General features: G+C 40.7%; 1 protein-coding gene across 1 annotated transcript in view; it reads left to right on the forward strand.

The window, feature by feature from the left end:
* Positions 1-21,481, forward strand: part of LOC134059647 (NLR family CARD domain-containing protein 3-like) — a 36,831-nt gene extending 15,350 nt beyond the window's left edge. The window contains exons 9-13 of the mRNA XM_062516090.1: positions 2,041-2,217; positions 2,506-2,679; positions 8,545-8,718; positions 9,612-9,788; positions 20,868-21,481. Coding sequence (XP_062372074.1) covers positions 2,041-2,217; positions 2,506-2,679; positions 8,545-8,718; positions 9,612-9,788; positions 20,868-21,051 — 886 coding nt within the window. The 3' untranslated portion in view covers positions 21,052-21,481. The remainder of the gene's footprint in view (positions 1-2,040; positions 2,218-2,505; positions 2,680-8,544; positions 8,719-9,611; positions 9,789-20,867) is intronic.
* The last annotated feature ends 3,703 nt before the right edge of the window (positions 21,482-25,184 follow it).

Consider the following 25,184-nt stretch of genomic DNA (forward strand, 5'->3'; position numbering starts at 1 on the left):
ATTGAGAACAGCAGAGTCTGTTTGTCCATTTCTTTTAGGTCTATGGCCAGAGCTCTGTCTCTGACTAGCAATAGCAATAACACACAAGCCCACCAAATTTGGTTAATTTTCGTGAATGTATGTGTCGACCACAACAAACAATGCGCTAGGTGGCGCAATAGAGTCCCTAAGCCACACCCTAGGCCAGAGCTCTGTCTTTGACTATCGGTAGCAATAACACGCAAGCCCACAACATTTGATTAATTTTAGTGAATGTATGTGTCAACCACAACAGACAACACGCTAGGTGGCGCTATAGAGATAGAGCTCTGTCTCTGACTAGCGATAGCAATGATATACAAGCCCACCAAATTTGGTTAATTTTCGTGAATGTATGTGTCAACCACAACAGACAACACGCTAGGTGGCGCTATAGAGTCCCTAAGCCACACCCTAGGCTAGAGCTCTGTCTCTGACTAGCGATAGCAATAACACATGTAATGTGCCCACCAAATTTGGTTCATTTTCGTGAATGTATGTGTCAACCACAACAGACAACGCACTAGGTGGCGCTATAGAGTCCCTAAGCGACACCTTAGGCCAGAGCTCTGTCTCTGACTAGCAGAAGCAATTCCACATGTAGCTGCCAAGTTACATCCAATTTAAAACCTTTTTTCTGCCTATAACACCAACTTCCTGTTTCTTGATAAGACGTCATAATTCAAACCTTCGCCATTTCGATATACTTCGACAATTAAAAAATCTGGTTGTAATTCCTCTTGAGCAACCCCTCAAGATCATTTTAGTGCTTATATGACATGATTTCGATAAACCGTCTAGGAGATTTTTTTTCAAAATATGTGATGTGCAGAAATCATAATCATAATCATAAATCAAATTCTTCTAAGATTCACTATAAAGTTGAAATGGAAAATTGTTTAGATTAATAGAACACACATGTCCACCAAATCTGGGCCATTTCCGTGAATGTATGTGTCAACCACAACAGACAACGCGTTAGGTGGCGCTATAGAGTCCCTGAGCCACACCCTAGGCCAGAGCTCTGTCACTTAGTAGTGTTACCAATTCCACACATAGCTGCCAAATTTCAAGAGTTTTAGAGCATGCCAAGTTGGTGAAAAAAGGCAAAACGTGGCCCGGAAGAAATTTAATCTGAGCAAAAACAATAGGGCCTTGCACCTACGGTGCAGCCGCTTCAGCACCTCGGTGCTCGGGCCCTAATAACTTACGTTTAAACATTGCCTTTCCACTAGCAGGCCTAGCCTAGCCAGTACTGAGTCCCAATCAGTACCTTGCAGGAGGAGCAATATCAAGTACTGGCTTAGGCTAAGTGCCTGAACAGCATAAATCAAAGGGAATTCTGATAGGCAGTTCCCTCCATATACTGATAGTTTGGCTATACTGTATGTGTGTGAAATGTGAGTCATGGCCTGTTTTACTGTAGGTAAAGAACATTGTTAAAATTCACTTTATTATTCTGCAATTCCTTTGTGTGATCAGTGTGTTAGGCTGTATGTTGCAGCTGAATTGTTTTTCATTTAGTTGCTTAAATACTTAATTGCATTGTTAAATTAATACTTATTTGTAAGCATTAATTTTGAGTAAAATACACATTATCAAGCTGTTTTTAATCAATGAAAATGTACATTTCGGTTGGTTATTACATAATGCACCAATTATTACATTTGGCAAAAAAAAAGCGCAACACCCGCATTATGTACTAACAACCGCAATATGTAATAACTTATTACATAATGCGGCAAAATGTATTACATATTGCGTTCAAGAAGTGTATTACATAATGCGGCAGATTATTACAGAATGCGGCAATTATTACATAATGGTGTGCACATTTATTACATTATTACATAATGCGGTGTTATTACATAATGCGGTGCTACATTTGTAGCACACACACACACACACACACACACACACACACACACACACACAAACACAAAGAGCATTGTACATTTGACATTAATGTTGATTGTCCAAAAGGAAATGAAGATGAAGTATTTCTCCTACTTCTCTCTACAGCCTGGTTAACTGCAGTATTGAAGAGGAAGGCTTCAGAGCTCTTGCATCAGCACTGAGATCAAACCCCTCACACATGAGAGAGCTGCAGCTGAGTAGGAATTGGGAAGCAGGAGACTCAGGAGTGAAGCATCTTTCTTCTCTTCTGGAGGATCCCAACTGTAAACTGGAGAAACTACAGTGAGTATCACAAGACCAAGTACTGAGTTGCTACAGTATCACACACACACACACACACACACACACACACACACTGACACACACACACACACACACACACACACACACACCACTGAGTCAGTCAGTCCGTCAGTCACTCTCTCACTCACTTACACAATCACTCACACTATGACAAAACACACACACACACACACACACACACACACACAGAGTATTGTAAATGTGACAGTAATGTTGATTGTCCAAAAGGAAATGAAGATGAAGTATTTCTCCTACTTCTCTCTACAGCCTGGATAACTGCAGTATTGAAGAGGAAGGCTTCAGAGCTCTTGCATCAGCACTGAGATCAAACCCCTCACACATGAGAGAGCTGCAGCTGAGTAGGAATGAAGCAGGAGACTCAGGAGTGAAGCATCTTTCTTCTCTTCTGGAGGATCCCAACTGTAAACTAGAATATCTACAGTGAGTATTCCAAGAACAAATACTGAGTTTGAGAGTGAATTTGATAGTGTGTTTTATCTCTTTTTCTGTCAAACACAAACACACTAAGGCTGTCAACGAATATTCTATATCCAAATTTATATTCAAATAGTTACAATTAGCATACCATTCGACCACTAGTAATGAGGTCACATCTCAAAAACGTGCACCCAAAGGAGCATAGCATAATGTGTGGAACTACAGCTAAACAGCCACGTATTGCCACTTATTTTGCACTCCCGCTGCCACAAGCTCTGTCTGCAACAAGAGAAGGGGCAGCCTGATCTCACCCACAGGTGTAGAATGACACGCCGGTTTCTTAAGTCATTCGGCGTGTTATTTGACGCATTTCATGATTTTGGCTTACAATGCCACACTCTTAAGCGTCCATTTCAGCAGGCCATCACGCAGAAATTAATTTGGTTAATTTGTAAGGAGACCGATCAGTGTCGTGGATGGGGCAGGCTTCAGGAGTTCTGTCAAGCAATGAGGTACTGTATCCCTAGTGTAACAGTCACCAATAGAATCGAAACAACAACTTTTGGGATTGAAAGCCGAGAATCTGATTAACGATGCGATGTAACAGCAACTAAAGTCGGGTTTGTAGCACCGCATTATGTAATAACACCGCATTATGTAATAATGTAATAAATGTGCACGCCATGATGTAATAATTGCCGCATTATGTAATAAACTTCTTGAACGCAATATGTAATACATTTTGCTGCATTATGTAATAAGTTATTACATATTGCGGTTGTTACTACATAATGCGGGGGTTGCGATTTTTTTTTTTGCCAAATGTAACAATTGGTGCATTATGTAGTATCCAACCAAAATTGACATTTTCATTGATTAAAAACAGCATGATAATGTGTATTTTACTCAAAAATGCTAAGTAAGAGGACAGTATGTCAACTATTGCTCAGCTTGCATTGTAACAATCCACCTTTTTACTTTGGTTGTGCTCATTTAAGCGCACAAGGGGTTCTTTTCAATTAATATTTGCAGTCATATTAGTCATGAGATCAAGTTTGGAGGTAAGTGCTTCTGATAGTTAACCAATTTATTGTCAACTGGATGATGAATGACAGCAATTCTGTAGGCAAGATGGGTGTGCTATGCATTCTGTTTTCTGTTGTCAGATATTATTATATTATTGGCTAAGTTAGCCGGTGTTGCTTAAGCTAACACATATTAGCATAAAACTTTTCAAGCTCATTGAGGACACAGTATCTCAGTCTAAATCCTGCTTAGTTTGTAGTACAACAAAACAAAATAAATAATAATAAATATAGCCGCAAGCGGTGATGGCGGGCCAGGACATTTCAGAATCTATAAAAGCAATACGTACTTGTTTGTGGGCATGTGCATTAGCAACACACATGCCCACCAAATTTGGTTAATTTTCATCAATGTATGTGTCAACCACAACAGACCACACCCTAGGCCAGAGCTCTGTCTCTGACTAAGGCTTAGTTCACACTGGCAGTCGAAATCCGATTTTTTGCTTATCTGGATTGTATCTAGCTTGAATTTTGGGTAGTCTGAACTGCACAAAACCGCATGAAATGCGATTTTTACAATGCTGATTCGCACCATGGTTCGTGGTTTCAACTATCGGATATGACTCAATCTGAACAGTCGAACCACTTGAATAGGATTTCAACGTATCCCTTTCGTCATTTGCACTGCGACAAACAATTGCAAAGTAATTCTGAGTGACGGAAGTGATTAATTGATTGATTCAGCGCGTGCACCAGGCCATGAGAACAGTCAGTCAGAAAGATCGGATTCTGATCGGATATGCAAGACATCGGATTTCGACTGCCAGTGTGAACTAAGCCTAACTGCAGCAATAACACACAAGCCTACCTAATTGTCGTGAATTAATGTGTCAACCATAATAGACAATGTGCTAGGTGGCACTATAGAGTCCCTAAGCCACACCCTAGACCAGCGCTCTATCCCTGGCTAGCTGTAGCAATAACACACATGCCCACCAATAGGGCTCGGGGACACACCTTGCATTCTAGGAATATAGCTGCCATGTTGGTGGGGCACCGAACATAATATCCATTCATTCAGATGCAGAAGACAAGAAGCAGAAATATAGTATTAGCGATTCTTTTTCTCTGTTACACCCCACTACAGCAACATACGACCAAGAAGGCAAAAACTAAGTAACAGGAACACACTAATAGGTGGGAGTAAATCCATAGTAATCCATAGTAAACTAAGGAGTGAGGCTGCCAATATGGCTGTGCCCGCAAAGTTTTCACGTCATGATCCCGAGCCCTATTGTGGCTCATTTTTGTAAATGTATCAACCACAACAGACAATGCGCTAGGTGGCGCTATAGAGTCCCTAAGCCACACCCTAGGCCAGAGCTCTGTTTCTGACTAGCGGCAGTAATAACACACGAGCTCACCAAATTTGATTCATTTTCGTGAATGTATATGTCAACCACAACAGGTAACACACTAGGTGGCGCTATAGAGTCCCTAAGCCACACCCTCGGCCAGAGCTCTGTCTCTGAATAGCTATAGCAAAACACATGCCCACCATATTTGGTTCATTTTCGTGAATGTATGTGTCAACCACAACAGACAATGGGCTAGGTGGCGCTATAGAGTCCCTAAGCCACACCCGAGGCCGGAGTTCTGTCTTTGACTAGCGGCAGCAATAACACACAAGCCCATCAAATTTGGTTAATTTTGTGAATGTATGTGTCAACCACAACAGACAACACGCTAGGTGGCGTTATAGAGTCCCTAAGCCACACCCTACTGTAGGCTAGAGCTCTGTCTCTGACTAGCGATAGCAATAACACATGTGCCCACCAAATTTGGTTCATTTTCGTGAATGTTTGTGTCAACCACAACAGATAACGTGCTGCTAGGTGGCGCTATAGAGTCCCGAAGCCACACCTTAGGCCAGAGCTCTGTCTCTAATTAGCAGAAGCAATTCCACATGTAGCTGCCAGGTTACATCCAATTTAAAACCTTTTTTCTGCCTATAACACCAACTTCCTGTTTCTTAATAAGATGCCATAATTCAAAATTTCGCCATTTCAATATACTTCGAAGATTCAAAAATCTGGTCGCAATTCCTCTTGAGCAACCCCTCAAGATCATTTTAGTGCTTATATGACATGATTTCGATAAACCGTCTAGGAGAAGTGTTTCAAAATATGTGATGTGCAAAAATCATAATCATAACTCAAATTCTTCCTCAAAAGATTCACTATTAAGTTTAAATGTAAAATTGAATTTAATAGAACACACATATCCACCAAATCTGGTCCATTTCCGTGAATGTATGTGTCAACCACAACAGACAACATGTTAGGTGGCGCTATAGAGTCCCTGAGCCACATCCTTGGCCAGAGCTCTGTCACTTAGTAGTGTTACCAATTCCACACATAGCTGCCAAATTTCAAAAGTTTCAGAGCATGCCAAGTTGGTGAAAAAAAGGCAAAACGTGGCCTGGAAGAAATGTAATCTGAGCAAAAACAATGAGGCCTTGCACCTACGGTGCAGCCGCTTCAGCGGCCGCACCTCGGTGCTCGGGCCCTAATAACTTACGTTTAAACATTGCCATACACTAGCAGGCCTTGCCTAGCCAGTAATAGACACCATGAGTCCCAATCAGTATCTTGCAGGAGGAGCAATATCAAGTAGGGGCTTAGCCTAAGTGCCTGAACAGCATAAATCAAATGGAATTCTGATAGGCAGTACCCTCTATATACTGATAGTTTGGCTACATGTGTGTGAAATGTGAGTCATGGCCTGTTTTACTGTAGGTAAAGAACATTGTTAAAATTCACTTATTATTCTGCAGTTCCATTGTGTGATCAGTGTGTTAGGCTGTATGTTGCAGCTGAATTGTTTTTCATTTAGTTGCTTAAATACTTAATTGCATCGTTAAATTAATACTTATTTGTAAGCATTAATTTTGAGTAAAATACACATTATTAAGCTGTTTTTATTCAATGAAAATGTCAATTTCGGTTGGTTATTACATAATGCACCAATTGTTACATTTGGCAACAAAAAAAAACGCAACACCCGCATTATGTAGTAACAACCGCAATATGTAATAACTTATTACATAATGCAGCAAAATGTATTACATATTGCGTTCAAGAAGTTTATTACATAATGCGGCAGATTATTACAGAATGCGGCAATTATTACAAAATGGCATGCACATTTATTACATTATTACATAATGCGGTGTTATTACATAATGCGGTGCTACAGGGTTTTATATCACTGTAAAACTTCAATTAGCCTAATTTAATAATATTTGGGTAACACTTTACTTGACGGGTTCATTCATAACACATTCATAACAGCTGTCATGAACTTCACATGAAGCATTCATGACTGTTTCATGAAACATGACTCAACATTCATACCAACCCTTTCATGAATGTGGAAGACAAAACTTCAAAAACTTGTCAAAATAAAAGTCCAAAGGGGGGCGCTGTGGCCCAGCAGGCTACAGCGCTCGTACCATTTACGGGTCCGAGTGCCCACGGGGACTCAGGTTCGAATCCGGCCTGCGGTCATGTCCCAATCCCACCCCATCTCTCTCTCCCACTTGCTTCCTGTCTACCACTTCACTGTCCTGTACTAATAAAGGCAAAAAGCCAAAAAATATACTTTAAAAAAAAAATAAAAAATAAAAGTCCAACAATCGCAAAGCAGCATTGCTGTCTTTTTTGTTTTAGCCAACCTGATCATGTCACATCTTAGTCAACGGGGAAGTCCAGTGTCCAGGAGAATTTAGTTTTTTGTTTGTCTGTTTATTTATCTCATGATAGTAATCTCTGAAGAATGCATAATTGTCTACACCAATGACTGTATTATACTGTATATAAAACAGGAATGTCCAACCATTCAGAGGTCCACAGATGGTCAGTAGCCTAGTTCACTTCCCAGTGTGATGAATACTACAAAACTCGTATAGTAAAGTGACATTTGAAGTAGACTTCATAAAATATTCATGAGATGTTTACAAACGCTGGAGAGGATTCATAATACCCTGTATATGGATTACTAGATTGTTGGACTTTTATTTTGACAAGTTTTCGTCGTTTTGTCTTCCACATTCATGAAAGTGTTGGTATGAATGTTGAGTCATGTTTCAAGAATCAGTCATGAATGCTTCATGTGCAGTTCATGACAGCTGTTATGAATGTGTTATGAATTAACCCGTCAAGTAAAGTGTTACCAATATTTGTTTCAATCACTGAATGAAGCCTGCTATATTTGGGACGAGAGTCACGACCTTAAATAGCTTGTACAAAAATCTTGATCAGCACTCAACATGTGTTTATTGTTGTTCTTCATTTAAACCGTTGTGCGCAGAGAGCGCGAGGGTGCTGGTGAGAGTGAGAAAGTGTGTGTGTGTGAGTGCGAGAGAGCAAGCGAGCGAGAATGAGGTCTGCGGTCTTGACCTTTGATTTACTTGTTCTTGAGTAGGCAATACGTTGTCAAATATGTTTATACTTAAATGAACTACCTCTTACAAGTAGTTATGTCTCTTTGTATTAATTTGTCCTGTTATTGACGTAATGCGCATCATTGACAAAATGCGCAACCAGATATTCAAATATATTCTAATCTATCTGTTTTTTTAGCATTCTTGAGCAATTTTGACAGCCCTAGAACACACCACTGAGTCAGTCAGTCACTCTCTCACTCACTTACATAATCACTCACACTATAACAAGACACACACACAGACACACACACAAAGTGCATTGTAAATTTGACTGTAATGTTGACTGTCCAAAAGGAAATGAAGATGAAGTATTTCTCCTACTTCTCTCTACAGCCTGGATCACTGCAGTATTGGAGAGGAAGGCTTCAGAGCTCTTGCATCAGCACTGAGATCAAACCCCTCACACATGAGAGAGCTGCAGCTGTGGGGGAACAAAGTAGGAGACTCAGGAGTGAAGCATCTTTCATCTCTTCTGGAGGATCCCAACTGTAAACTGGAGAAACTAGAGTGAGTATCACAAGACCAAATGAAGGGTTCAGATGCAAAAGCCTCTAAATCCGTCTTTTCCACTTTTCTTTTAAATGAGCATTTTGTATCAGGCTCCTATAGGGTTTCGCCTACAATTCAATATTTCAGACCAGGAAGAGAATGGTACTTAGTGAGTTTTGAAGCTAAATTATTGAAGTAACTTACACTATATGTGAAGAGCATTCACTCACCATCATTATCTCATTTTTGACAAAAGTGGATTTAGAGGCTTTTGCAATACTTTATCTGTTTTTCTCACTCAAACACAAACTCACCACTGAGTCAGTCAGTCACTCAATGACTCAATAATTGACTAACACTCACACATACACACATCATTGAATCACACCCTCCCTCCTTTATTTAGTCACCCACTTACACACAAACACAACAAACACACACTAACACACTGTTACGCCGTAAATGGGCGCAACAACAAAAAAAAGGGGGGGGGGGGGGGGGGGAACAGCGAGGTTGCAGCAATATAGCAATTTATTTTGCCCGAAACGACAGTCCAAAGTTGGCCAAAAGCGGCGGCCGGCCAGCTTCAGACAGAAAACTCAAGCAAGCCAGGACAGCGTTCTTGAAGTTAGTGTGCTGCTCTGCTCAAGCCTCAAGTCCACCGCTCTCAGTGGGAGGAGCTCCAGCGACTCATCAGGTGACCTGTGCACCGGTGCACCTAATTAGCCTCCAATCACCTGCGGACGAGAAACGAGAAGCACAGCCGGGGAAGAGGCAAGGCTGGGGGCCTGTAACACACACACTCTCACACACACACACACACACACACACAGAGTATTGTAAATGTGACAGTAATGTTGACTGTCCAAAAAGAAATGAAGATGAAGTATTTCTCCTACTTCTCTCTACAGCCTGAGGTACTGCAGTATTGGAGAGGAAGGCTTCAGAGCTCTTGCATCAGCACTGAGATCAAACCCCTCACACATGAGAGAGCTGCAGCTGAGTAGTAATAATGAAGCAGGAGACTCAGGAATGAAGCATCTTTCTTCTCTTCTGGAGGATCCCAACTGTAAACTGGAGAAACTACAGTGAGTATCACAAGACCAAATACTGAGTTGCTGAATTTGACACTGTGTTTTATCTCTTTTTCTCACTCAAACACAAACACACCACTGAGTCAGTCAGTCAATCTCTCACTCAACCGCAGAAATCACTCACACTATAACATGACACACACACACACGGACGGACGGACGGACGGACGGATGGACGGACAGACAGACAGACACAAAGTATTGTAAATTTGACGGTAATGTTGATCCAAAAGGAAATGAAGGATTTCTTATTTTTTTTTTGTTATCAACTGTTTATTGATTTTCATAAACAGGGGAATGTGGGAGGGGGGTGGCAAGATGGTTACATGAAAGCTAGATAGTAAACCATACACATGGTAAAAGAGTGGAAATAAAAATAAGTAGAAAATACATATCATATAATATCATTACGTCTTTACAGAAAAAAAAAAAAACAGCAATATGTATCACACATAAAGGCAACTCATTGCACAAGGGGCATGAGATCTTGGACCCTGCATATTAATGCCTCCCATTTTTGCAGGGTGGACACCTGGGCCTTGTTCAACCGGGCAGTATAATATTCTAAATTTACAATATTATCAAAATAGCTTATCCAAAAACGTTTAAATGGTATACAAGGGTTGATCCATAACTGTAAAATAATTGTCTTAGATGCCGTGAAACCTGCCAGGAAATGAAGGAAATTTGACAGTGTGTTTGTATCTCTTTTTCCTTACTGAAACACAAACACACCACTGAGTCAGTCAGTCAATCTCTCACTCACCTTCAGAAATCACTCACACTACAGATGGTACGGGTTGAGGATGCTCCTTTCGTTCCCGCACATCGGGAGTCCCGATGCTTCGGGACTTTGTAATTAAAACTGCAACCGGAAGGGGGCAACATAGACCGCCCTAATAATATGAAGGTTTGGCTCATGGAAAAACCTGAGGACACCGCACTGGTGACAAGCGGAGAAAAGAGACATGACGCTCGCAGAGCAACGTTTTGGTCAATGGAGAGGGAGAGAAATGCTCCGCATATCCATCTCATTTCATCATTAAAATGAAAGTGATGACTGGCGAAATTAATCAAACGACGTTTCAATAAACCATTGTTGAAATGAATGAAAATGGTTTTAGAAAATCGCCTATAGGCCTATCAGAAGGAAATAGCCTTCAATTCAACCTGAAATACTCGAAAGGCAACCTTAAATTAATTCATGAATTCATTACGGTTACAAGACCGCATTTCCGTGAATAGGCTATTATTGTCAATGTCAAGGCAAAGACGAAAGAGATGGACAAGATGGACATTTTGGCAACATTTACATGCTAGGAATACTTGGAAATGTGTAGGCTATTTTAAAACTGAGGCATGTTCATTGTAACTGGCGACGCTGGGTAGCCTACATGTCAGCACTTGTTATCACAGATTTTGTCACCACCACTTTTGACGACTGAAAATAAAATGTATTTACCAGAAATCTCTTTAATACATGCCTATGCTTGTCACTTTACTTATAACCGTAGGCTACATGCATGGAGACGATCGCACATTTTGTAACATTGTAACAATGGATGGTCAGATATGCGATAGGGCAGTGAGGGTGATTCATTGTAACCATCGACTAGCTGCAGGCCTAGCTCCGCAAAATAAGTTTCTAGCAACGTATGTATCGTATGCATGTTCATGTTGATTCAGAGATAGACATAGACTACCATAGGCTGCTGGGCGTCAAGCTATATGACAGCATTTTATCATGTGGTGAATTAATAACTAACGTCAGTTTAACATGTCAGAACTTTTGATCGGCGTTTCAAGTCCATGTGTCGAATAAAGCATTTCGGAGATCACAACCTAGCTGTGGCGCAAGTGGTTGAAGCATATCGGACGCCAGCGATCGGGGTTCGAAACTCACTCGAAGAACCTCTCCGGAACCCATCAAGAGAAAAGGCATCGTTTTATTAAAAGAAATGAACGATTTTCTGTTTTGAGATTCTTTTTATGTTTGCGATGTCTGCTGAAAAGAAAAGTTAATATGTTAATTCGTGGTTCAGCGCACACTCACACACATTTTTACATCGACATAGTGTCGGGCTCAAGTGTCGTCCTCAGTGCCGCATATAGGTAGGCTATAATGTAGTGAACTGGTTAGACGAGTGTGGGGGAGGGGGAATGATCGCACAAGACAATTGCTCTTCATGAAATGGATCTCAGAAACGGCTGTCGATTTTTAAATGTAGCCTACTACACCACTTGCGAAATCGGACGTGGCACATAATTATTAGGCTACTGGATTTAATATAGCAAATCCATAGACTTTGTTCATCCTATATATACAATGAGTATAAAATCCGACAATCCAAAACGATAACGAGATCTCCCAGAAACGAAAACAAGTTTGTTGAGTAGCCTAGTCCTTCCAACAATCTCAGCTTTTGCGTTTGATAGATAAAAGGCATCCTGTCCAGGGTTTCCCCCAGAAAATGTGTTAGTTAAGGTGGTGTCTGTCCAGGGGAAGGGGGCGTCGCCGTAGCGTCCCCGCCGCATCGCCGCCACTGCCCTACGATGGGGGGGGGGGGGGGGGGGGGGGGGTCGAGGTCGAGACCGTTGGTTTAACTGCAGCCAAGACCGAGTGACAACGACCGAGTCTTTTAGGAAGCAAGTCTGAGTCGAGACCGAGTCTTAAAGGAGTCAAGGCCGCATCAAGACCAACCAAAGAAAGGGGTTTTCATAATTTACATCACCAAGGATCATATAACAGTTCAATTCCCAAAGGGTAGAGAGGAGATTGTTGGCTACAGGAGCAGTCTAGCACACACTTGTCTAAATAACTTCTTTTCTGATTTACTTTAAGACAAGGAGGTCAGCTGAAGTAAAAATTTAGTAGGCTGTCAGCATTTCATTAATGTTGAAAATGTTGAATTTTGACACTAATGAGAGCAATATACCTGGATTTCACATTCATTGTATCATATTTAATTGTATCAGCAACCAATTAAACATCATTAACACAATTTAGACAATATTATACCTTAAAAGTGTAAGTTTACAACTCCAATACAGGGCCTTTTGTATCTTTCAAAACGTTTGCACTGCTCAGCATAGCATCATAGGATATATTTTAAAGCCAGTCAATATTATAATATTCTATTAAAACCAAGAACATTTGTAATGGTGGATATTTTAGAATATACCATGAAATAAAGATGAAACTGTATGAAGATGTAACATTGCAAGTTCAAGTTCAAGTTCAAGTTTATTATAGCCATTTCAACAGTATGCGACTGTATGGTAAAGTTAGTGAATTGTGATTTAGTAGCCTAAAGCTGCAATTCTTTGATTGAAGCTGTATATTGTGCTTGCCTGTTGCTCATATGAGAGCCGGAACGTTTTTAATGCTTTTTAAAACATAATTAGCGAGATCGTACCGCATTGAACGCTAATATTTTGTTAATAGCAACCAAATCTGTCATCTGTCAAATACAGTTGCATGTTCAGCTCTGAACAAAAACATTCAGGAATTATTTCTACAAAACGGAAACGTGCGTCCCGCCCGGTCGGGATGAATGAAACTGGCATGGCAGACAAGAGGCTACAGTTTAAAGTTTAAACTAGCCTGTGTAAACCTCAGACAATTTCAGTATTTCACAACACGTGAATGAATAGCCGTCACAAGTTGTTGTTAGCTGTAGGCTAGATGGCACAAGTGTTTGTCACAACAAATTACAAGATGCAGTGCTATGCATTTATAGTAGACGAGTGATAAAAAAAAAGATAAAGCGCTCAAAAGTGTTATGCCGCTCATCCCACACATTTGGTAGATTCAACGGAGAACCATTCCTGTGAGAGTCGTCAAATCTAGCTAGGTTTAGGCTATTTGTGTTCGCAGTCACTCTGAGATATGCGTGGCAGTGGCACCTGACCTGATATCAAATACTCATGCTGAATGAGCGCGTCGCCTGTGCGCATAGGCCAACTCGATTTGAAAAAGTTTCTTTTTTTTTACATGTATGCGTTCTACAGAGAAGGGAGACTAGCGGCTACGGTTTGGAAGGACATGGAGAAAACATGACAGAGATACGGCGAATATCACTATAAATAATATATTTATTTATTTATTTATTGAAGACGCTAGTTAAGGCGGCAGCCCTGTGTTGTTAAGGCGGCCGCCTTAGCAGGAAAGCGCTGCGGGAAACCCTGCTGTCCTGCTGTATTCCAGTGAGAAAAAAAACATCCAGGTATAGGGTCACGGTAATGTAGCATGCATGAATCTCCCCCCCCCCCCCCTCTCTCTCTCTCTCTCTCTCTCTCTCTCTCTCTCTCTCTCTCTCTCTCTCTCTCTCTCTCTCTCTCTCTCTCTCTCTCTCTCTCTCTCTATCTATCTATCTATCTATCTATCTATCTATCTATCTATCTATCTATCTATCTATCTATCTATCTATCTATCTATCTATCTATCTATCTATCTATCTATCTATCTATCTATATAGAGAGAGAGAGCTGGCTTAACAAAGTTTTGTGCGTTATATATAGGCCTAACGCACAAAACTTTGTTAAGCCAGCTCCATACATAACAATAGCTGCCGCGCGCTCTCCCCGGCCTCCATTTAAACTAAGGGCAAACCCATTCATTCGTGCCCAGTAAGGATAGGTCATATTACCAAATGGCGAACCTCGAAAATTATTTAGGATATAGAGCCGTGTCCATTACGCACTACAGTTATTTTTTAGGCTATTGTTTTATTTGAGTGTTTTTGTCTACCATGGCAAACATAGTTGAAACGTTCGCTCTAAACTTATGTATTTCCAATCGGCTTTCACAATCAGCTACAGCTGCGCTGATGATCACCATGAAAACTTGCTATGTCTATACAGGACTGCTTTCACTTCCCCGAGTCGCGAACGCAACATGCACAACAATATACCGATATTTAGCAAACACATGTATTTCCAGCTCTCAAAACCGATGAGGTCCAGATCTCAGTGGCCTCATAGCTGCCTACAGCCATGCATAGTAAGCCAAATAATAGCCTTGCCAAATAAGTCATCAGTCACACACCCCTAATCGCGGGGTTGACCTGTTCCTTTTACACTGAGCCCCGATGAAAACAACCTCCTTGGCGGAGATAATAATTAGGCCTATCAAATTAAAAGCACACTACGACAGGTATACTTGTGTGATCACGCAACACAAGAGAGCATTTAGCGATGGGACAGTTGTGAATGAGTGCTTAACACCCTGGAGTCTAAATACCCCCCGGGGGATTTGAAAAACTGTTCCAAACACACATCTCAATCTCTGCTTTTATCATATTATAGAAACACCATTAGAAACCTTTAATCAACTCGTTTTCAAATATATAGCCTATGTTTTAAGAGAATATGGCAATGATAATGGCACTTTCTAAAAACAATAAATTCTTAGGATTTGTCCTCTCACCTGCAGCAGGCCCATTCAAAAGCCCACCCACCTAATTTGCATTTGAAAGAGCCAATCACTAAAGTGACACATTTAGTCTGGAAAAAGTAGCATGCTAGCCTACTTTATGAGTTTTTTTGACCCCTCTAATAAATTGCCTATAGGCCTACTATGATAATGGAGGAAGGGCTGCCTAACTGTTCCCCCTAAGAGTTTTTTCATAAGATAAAATGTTTACTCTATTTAAGTTTAGGATTTGGTAGACAAGACAACCTCGGAAAAGTTCTTCAGATAAACAATGTTTTATTGAATTAAAGGAAAGAAAATGTATCGCCAGGGTTTCGGGGCTTGCGAAGGCATTCGTTGATCTTATCGATGCAGTCCTTGCGGCCACTTCTCCCCATCGTAGGAAACTTTCTGTTTAGTGTTGACAACACAAAGGCCTTCACGTTGTGTGGCAGTGCTTGCTTGCCCTTCGATCCATCCCAGTTGGTGGTTTTGCACCAGGCTCTGTAGTGCTCCTTTGGGGTGATGGCTCTGAAGAGCAGGCATCCGTATCTACCAACGTTGCCGCGACTCTGTTGGTGAATCCGAGCATGTTGTTCTGGGCCAACAGCAAGCAAGGTCACGTCTTCGTGCTGAGAAGGAACTTGGATGCTGTTGTCGAATGTGGCAGAGAGGGCCATCTCCCAGATGGACGACTCCGGTGCAGGTGTCGAGCAATGTCTGGGGATTGGTCGCTCAGGCGTTGAAGGACGTCTCGAGTCTAGTCGAGTCGACAGTTCTCCCAAACCAGCTCTCACCTCTCCAATAAATTTGATATATGATGAGAATAAATATGTAATTTATAAATATATAAATATGATGAGAAATAAATATGATTTGACATGTAAGTGTTTGTAGCGCGCCAGTTTACCCAGTGTGTGTGCATTGAGTAGTTCCTTGAAATAGCCTACGGAACAAAGAGCGTCCCGTAGGCTATCTGTTCAATACGGAAGAAGACTTTAACTATTACTTAGGCCTATATATTTCTTATAACGAAACGGGAAGAAAAAATACGAGGACTGACCATCTCGTTTCTCCGCGTTTCCCCCAATACCATGGCGACAAAGAGAAATAAATATGATTTGACATTTAAACGGTAACACTCCATAATAAGGGTCCTTAATAAATAGCAAACTAATCATTAACTAACCCTTTGTTAATAGCAAACTAATCATTAACTAACCCTTTGTTAATATTTGTTAATTGTTACTAAAATATCTATTTGCCACAAGTTAATGTTTTTTTCATCATTAATTAAATATTAGTTGTTTGCATATAAACTGTATGTTAATGTTTTTAACAAATAGAAAGCAATCTATTAACTAATATTGTGTTAATAGTTAACTAAATGTTGTTTTGGCACTAATTAACAGTTATATTTCTTACATTAGAATGTTAGATGTTTATTTACAAACTAGGCTAGGCTATATGTTAATATAAACGTTAATGACATATTATTATTAACTAATTGTTATTAAACTGTGTTTCTGCCTTCATCCCAATATGAACCACTCCTCATAGGACCCTTATAATAAAGTTGGTTAAGCTTAATTGATATATTAGTAACTAACTATCAGTAGGCTATGGGTCTCTCACACTGGAAACTCACAAGGTTCACCAAGGTGCTGAAAGATGTAGGCTAGCAAATTGATGCGAAAACTAGCCTACACTAAAGAAGTCAGTGCAAATCAATCCTGTATGCAAAGACGACATTATTATTTTTATTTTATTTTTGCCCGTTTTTATTGCCTGTCTCTCATTCTGTCTTTCTCTCTCATACTCTCCCTCGATCTCTTTCTTGTGCTCTGTCTCTCTCACTCTGTATGAAAGACTCTTATTTTGTAGAGGGTGTGGTTGCCTAGAAACGTCCTCCTGTGTACTTGTCTTTAGCCTCATGTTAGTTTTCCTAAGTTATGTTAGCAGCTGAACGAGTTTGCTGCCTACAGTTTGAGTTGTGTGAACACCTTGTGTGCGTGCAAAACACAAAGTAAGTGAAAGTAACCGAGATACATAGCTGATATCTTTGTTATATTCTATGAACATAACCATATCTGAGTCATGTGTAGGGCCTGTTGTTGGTGGGATATGGATGTGTGTCATGCTCGTTTGGAATGCTAACTTAGCGTTATGCTAAGCGGAGATTAGCCTTAAGGGAAACTTATACTTTCACTTTGGTTAGTAATGTCAATGCATGTATCCTGTCTTATGTTGTGTGTGTGATTGAGATATGGTTATGTTCATAGAATATAACAAAGATATCGGCTATTTAGTTCATTTAGGCCAGGGGTGGCCAACCAGTCTAGCATGAAGAGCCAAAAAAAAATCTACAAAAGTCAAGAGAGCCACACAACAAAAAAAGGCGTCCATACTACAACAGCACAACATTAGGCCTACAGTTATAGCTCCTTTGTTTTTCATTGACACTTGGCAGATGCTCAATGATCATTGATAAATGATCATTGGAAAATGTAAAAAGATCAGACACACATCAAATCCCCCCTCACTGAATGACTTATTGGCATGAGCAATGCTCCAACACCTGATAATGCAATGTCAAGTGTTCAGTTAACTTTTAAAAAGAAAATAAACAAAAAGAAAACGAGTGACTGACGTCTATAGCCATTACCAGCCTACTTGCAAAAGTATGTTATGTTTTCATCGGGGTTTGTCTGTTTGTTAAGCAAGATGTTAAGCGGAGGCGCGAGATGTTAAGCAGGATGCGCGAGGCGGAGGTTTGCGATCTCAGAGTGCTTTCGTTTTGATTAGGCTACCGTACTTTGACATATTAACCAGAGGGGTTATGCTACAAAATGATAAATGGCCCTTTTCAATGGCACGTGTTCCTTCTATTTACGATTAGCTTCAGGGTATTCCTGATTGCAACAGTAGCATTAAACCTGGCTGAAGAATAAACACGTCTGCTTCGTTTTGGCCAATTCCTATCCATATCATGACGGTAAAATGATTATTGTTAACTATTAAATTACTTTTGGCAATAGGCTACTATCAAATTCTGAAATTAGTTTTTATTTACCGGAAATAAAGGCTATTTCAAAAGGAAAACGTTTAGGTCCGAGGAGAAGTCAGAACAGCAGTTGAGCAGCCGCGAGCCGCACGAGAAGAAGCAAAGAGCCGCATGTGGCTCGCGAGCCGCGGGTTGGCCACCGCTGATTTAGGCTATCTTTATGTGACAGTAAATTGCCAATGAGCATTGGATGCAAATGGGGTGCTTAGTTTAACATGTGGCCTGCCTTGTTTATTAGACAGTGATTATGTGGTACAGTGACCGTATTACTAATGATGGCTTCTTTGGTTCCTTACAGACCACACATAACTTTATTGTTGTATGGCAATTGTTGAAGGCAACGCAATAAAAGAAATTAAAGGAAGAAACTGCATGCTTCGATCACGGGTGTGCTAACCGACGCCACTTAGCCTAATCAACTCCATCCAAAACCAACATTTCCATTTCCAAGTCCTTTCCTCACTAACACTTTCTGTCTTTCTCTCTTTTTCTCACTCTCTGGTTGAACCCACTCGCTCTTTCTCTGTTTATTTAATATTTTATACATTCTGTTGTCATTCTAGTTAATATTTTTTGATCAGTTTAACTATCATTGACTGCTTTTACATGGTCAGTGTTCCAGGAGACCATCAGGTGAACCATCAGTGGTCAGTGTTCCAGTAGAAAGCAAAAAGCTATTTGAGAGTTCTTTGACTTTATGAATAAAGCATTTTCATCCTCCTTCCCAACGATGTGTGCTGAGATCATTCATTTCCAGTGAGAGAGATCCAGTGTAAAATATTTGCTATCGCTGATAAATGTTATAATAAATATTTGTAAATGATGAATAATTACTGTTCCAACTTTATTATAAGGGTCCCCATACTGATAGTTATATATTACTAATACATTAATTACGCTTAACCAACTTTATTATAAGAGTCCTCCATACTGATAGTTATATGTTACTAAAGCATTAATTAAGCTTAACCAACTTTATTATAAGGGTCCCCCATACTAATAGTTATATATTACTAATATATTAATTACACTTAACCAACTTTATTATAAGGGTCCTCCATACTGATAGTTATATATTACTAATATATTAATTAAGCTTATCCAATTAATTCAAGGGTCCTATAAGGAGTGGTTCATATTGGGATAGGTAGAAACACAGTTTAATAACAATTAGTTAAATAATAATATGTCATTAACTTTCATATTAACATATAGTTTGTAAATAAACATTTAACATTTAATGATGGAAGAAATAACTTAATTTGTGCCAAAAATACATTTAGTTAACTATTAATAAATATTAATACAATATTAGTTAATAGATTGTTTTCTATTTGTTAAAACATTAACATACAGATTATATGCAAACAACTAATATTTAATTAATGATGAAAAAAACATTAACTTGTGGCAAATAGATATTTTAGTAACAATTAACAAATATCAACAAAGGGTTAGTTAATGATTAGTTTGCTATTTATTAAGGACCCTTATTATGGAGTGTTACCAAATGTTTGTAGCGCGCCAGTTTACCCAGTGTGTGTGCATTGAGTAGTTCCTTGAAATAGCCTACGGAACAAAGAGCGTCCCGTAGGCTATCTGTTCAATACGGAAGAATACTTTAACTATTACTTATATATTTCTTATAACGAAACGCGAAGAAAAAATACGAGGACTGACCATCTCGTTTCTCCGCGTTTCCCAATACCATGGCGACAAAGAGAAATAAATATGATTTCACATTTAAGTGTTTGTAGCGCGCCAGTTTACCCAGTGTGTGTGCATTGAGTAGTTCCTTAAAATAGCCTACGGACCAAAGAGCGTCCCGTAGGCTATCTGTTCAATACGGAAGAAGACTTTAACTATTAGCCTACTTAGGCCTATATATTTCTTATAACGAAACGCGAAGAAAAAATACGAGGACTGACCATCTCGTTTGTCCGCGTTTCCCCCAATACCATGGCGACAAAGAGAAATAAATATGATTTGACATTTAAATGTTTGTAGCGCGCCAGTTTACCCATCCCCTACATCAAAACAGCTTAGAATCAATCAAAGAATCAGCTGTGTCGGCGTTAGGCTGTAGGCGATTTCTATAACCATTTTCATTCATTTCAACAATGGTTCATTGAAGCGTCGTTTGAATAATTTCGCCAGTCATCACCTTCATTTTAATGATTAAATGAGATTAAGGAGTCGACTATTGACGGATATGCGGTCTTCATCATTAAATGCAGTTGAAACTTTCTGCCACCTGGTGGTTGTTTGGGTACATTGCCTTAGCCTCGAAAAAAATCGGCTTGACGGCCTGCGGGATCTCTTCGGGAGTCCCGCGGGAGAAGGTGCATTCTCAACCCGTACCCACTGTATAACACGACACACACACACACACACACACACACACACACACACACACACACACACACACACACACACACACACACGCCACTGAGTCAGTCAGTCACTCTCTCACTGACACACACACACACACACACACACACACACACACACACACACAGGTAATAACTGCTTCCCTCTTTGATCTGTGTGTGTCCTTCAGCTGATCTGATGAAGTGTTTCCTTCTTTCTCCTACAGCCTGCCTGACTGCAGTATAACAGATGAAGGTTTCAGAGCTTTAGCATCAGCACTGAGATCAAACCCATCAGCCCTCAGAGAGCTCGATCTGAGAGGGAATTATCCTGGACCCTCAACACAGCAGCTGCTCTCTGAACTGAAGAAACATCCAAACTGTAAACATCTACAGATAACTGGACCCTAATGAATTCATCCCATTGTGTTCCACCTGAATCATGTTTTTACACTGTGCATAAATAAGTGTTGCAGCACATTCATATTTGAACTAACATGTTATAAAATCACTTATGTAAATGCAACAATTGTAAGTAATATTGTATAAAGGATGTTTTGTATATATAAAAACATGGTAACACTTTAAAGGGATAGTTCGTGTTTTAAGACACAAAGTTATATGGGTTCCCTGTCAGCAACGTTGTGCATCAGCACTGACTTACCCCCCGACAGCGTCCTGTGAGCTGAGATCCAGCCGGTTTTTGATCGTTTTTGATGCCGGACTATTTTCTTCAGTAAGTTTCTGGGGTCACGAAATTAAAGTGTTTTTCTTCTCAAAACCATATGCGTTCAACAGAGTGATATATTTGCACCACAAAAACGTAGTCCAGCTGTCAGTAGCGCGCAGTGATAGGAATCGCGAAAAATAAGTAAGTGATAACGAGGTTTGAATTTTTCCTGGACAACGTTTTTGTGGTGCAAATATAACACTCTTTTGAACGCATATGGTTTTGAGAAGAAAAACACTTTACTTTCGTGACCCCAGCAACTTGCCGGACTACTTTCTTCAGCATCAAAAACCGGCTGGATCTCGGCTCACAGGACGCTGTTGCGGGGTAAGTCAGTGCTGATGCACAACGTTGCTGACGGGGAACCCATATAACTTTGTGTCTTAAAACCCGAACTATCCCTTTAAGGTATGTGTTAAGCATTATTAATAATTTATTAGGCCTTTATTCACCAGTTCAGTATTCTTCATTAGTAGACTCTATATTCTTGGTATAACCTTCATGACAAACTAGTAGGTCTTGCTCTAAACTTATTGCAACATGATATGTATCAAAACAGACTATTTAGCCTCCTGATGATGTTAGGGTAACATACTGTCTGAATATGTTAGTTATAACGGCAGAATAGTTGTAGAATAAGTATTGATATATTGCCAAACTTCAGCACAATATGTCACTTCCCAGTAGAGCTTAGATCGGGCCCAAAAAATCAAGCCCGAACCGGCCCGAGCCCGTGCACATTGTGTCCGAGCCCGGCCCGGCCCGACATATTAACTGTAATTATGAGCCCGAGCCCGATTTAAACCCGACACTTTTTTAAATGCGTGAGCCTTATAACTGACGTTCTCAACTACAATTACGAGTTGTTTGAACTACATAAATCTGAATTAGGCCTATCTTAATGAATAATGAAACAAAGACTAAGCATGTAAACTTCGTTGTTTGTTTATTCTGAAAAGGATCACAAATGGATCCGAATGAAGAAACGCAAATGTCAAAATGAAACGCCAACGCAAATGTTGTCACTGTCCACGACTTGTTCGAAACTCTTCCATACGTCCGACTTTCCTCCAGACTTGCTCAAAGTTAATTCTCCTGATTTAATTTTCTTCTTTATATCGTCCATCTCCATGTTGCGCTTAAGCTAGGCCACACAATGTTCTACAGCAGAGCAGCAGTGTGATGCGTGCCAGTGGAGGAGACCGTGCGCATGATGTTGCATTTTGTAATTTGCAACTTTGTACACATTTTGTTACTTAAGCCTACTTTGCTAAAAAATATATTTAATATTTCGGATAATGGCATAGTCTCCCCACCCAGTTAGGCTAATAAAGAAATTATATATATTTAAAAAAAACACAAATGCTTGATCAAAGGCCCGACCCGGCCCGGCCCGAGGATAGTGGCGGGAAATATCGGCCCGACCCGGCCCGCGGGTCGGGTCGGGCTCGGGTCGGGCTCGGGCTCGGGCAGAGAATCTAACCTCTACTTCCCAGGATGCTGTGGCACACAGCTCTGTCCAACTGGGCGATGGGCTCCCTGTTCTAAAGTGAAAACTGTCTCCATGGCAGCAAGCACATTGGCATCAGTAATACGGTGGCACTGGTGATCTCGGGGCTGTGTGTAGGGTTGCCCACGGTGATCTGGGCACTGCTCACACACACACACACACACACACACACACACACACACACATACTGTACACAAGCACATTGGCATTAGTAATACGGTGGCGCTGGTGATCCCGGGGCAGTGTGTGGGGTTGCCCACGGTGATCTGGGCACTGCTCACACACACATACTGTACACAAGCACATTAGCATCAGTAATACGGTGGTGCTGGTGATCTCGGGGCTGTGTGTGGGGTGGCCCACGGTGATCTGGGCACTGCTCACACACACACACACACACACACATACTGTACACAAGCACATTAGCATCAGTAATATGGTGGCGCTGGTGATCCCGGGCTGTGTGTGGGGTTGCCCACGGTGATCTGGGTGCTGCGGGCGCAGGGTGCCCACCAATGGGACCAGAGCTGGGTGATGCCCTCCATCCTGGACCCACTGCACACACACACACACACACACACACACACTCTCTCTCTCTCTGCTGCATGGTGTGGAGCAAGGTCGAGCAGCAAACACTCAATACATGAGCAGAACAGAACAGCAGAACAGAACAGAGCAGAACAGAACAACAGAACAGAACAGAGCAGAACAGAACAACAGAACAGAACAACAGAACAGAACAGCAGAACAGAGCATAACAGAACAACAGAATGGAACAGAACAACATAACAGAGCAGTGAGCAGTGGACTGTTGGCAGAGCTGTGCTACAGCACAGTGTGATATTTCATTCATAAAGATGGACATGGGAACATGTACTGTAGTGAATATGTTTCATCAGTAAGATGACTTATGGTTGCATAGTCTGTTCATTTTGAGGGCTTCATGAGCGTGTCTGTGTGTGTGTGTGTGTGTGTGTGTGTGTGTGTTTGTGTGTGTGTGTGTGTGTGTGTTTGTGTGTGTGTGTGTGTGTGTGTCTGTGTCTGTGTCTGTGTCTGTGTGTGTGTGTGTGTGTTTGTATAAAGGCACAGTACACCCCCAGACTAACACACACACACACACACACACACACCATGTGCATGAATTTGAGTGTGTATGTTCTGACAGCGTTTTTTCTCAGACCTGACTGATTTTTCTGACAGCGTTTTTCCTGAGACCTGACTGACTCCGATTTTCCAGCCAGCGTTTTTTTCTGAGACCTGACTTCTTTGAGATGCTTTTCTTTTTCTTTTTTTTCTGACGCTGAGTCAGTTTGAGACAGAAAAACATCCGTCATCTTTAGACAAAACTGCCTCAACGTCATCATCAAACGAGGCAGTTTTGGAAGACGGATGTTTTTTTCTGAGTCTGACACCTGAGTCTGAGGATGTCCTAAAATGTACACCGTACTACGGCGGTCATAACACTGTAACATATGTGCGACAGAGGAGTTGAGATTTAGAAGCGAAAGTAAAAGCAACAGTGCGATGATCGGAATACCAGGAAGAAAGACGAAGGGGGAGCAATACCCTGCTCAACAAGTAAAGATTTTAATAAAACCTAGGCTATGAAAAATAGTCATTTTCAGTTTGTCTGAAAGGTTAGGCTGCTAACGAACCTAAAACATACGGCTACACATTCTCTTCCTATCGGGACATGGGTTGTTATTTCCAATGGCGCAGAACGAGACGAACTTCAGTTGGACGTTGAGCTTCTTCTATGGATAAATAATCAGCAGTGTTGCACGAACGCGTTTCAAAAGAGAACATTAGATAAATAAGCTGGCACTGTGAACATTTACAACTTTTGTGTGTCATGACCTTGGCGTTCAGTCTTAATCATGTGCGCGTTCCACAGTAGCCTGTTGTTTGCGTATGAGGAGACCATTTAGCGCTCAGGTCAGGTGCACAGGCCTAGCCTCCATTTTAGGCTGAATAGTCTCACAGGTAGGCTATGATTTAGTACTTTACTAATCACCGAATCGAGTCATTATTTTGCTCTGTTGTGTATGTACATGTTAGATTTCATTATATTAGATGATAAACTTTATTGTAATTGTGCGGAGTAGGCCTACAAGCACAGAGACATCTAACAGCAGCGTCCAACCAGAGGTGCATAAAAAGCGGTAGGTCTGAAATGCAGAGTACATTTGAAGGAATGAGGTAGTGCAATGTGAACTGTTAGTGCAGTATGAACAGTGGACATAGTGCAGAATAAACAATATCGACAAATGTGTACAGCTATGGCTAAGTGCAGTAAGGATGTGT

The sequence above is a fragment of the Sardina pilchardus genome, chromosome 16, assembly GCF_963854185.1.
Source record: "Sardina pilchardus chromosome 16, fSarPil1.1, whole genome shotgun sequence".
NCBI classification, from domain to species: domain Eukaryota; kingdom Metazoa; phylum Chordata; class Actinopteri; order Clupeiformes; family Clupeidae; genus Sardina; species Sardina pilchardus.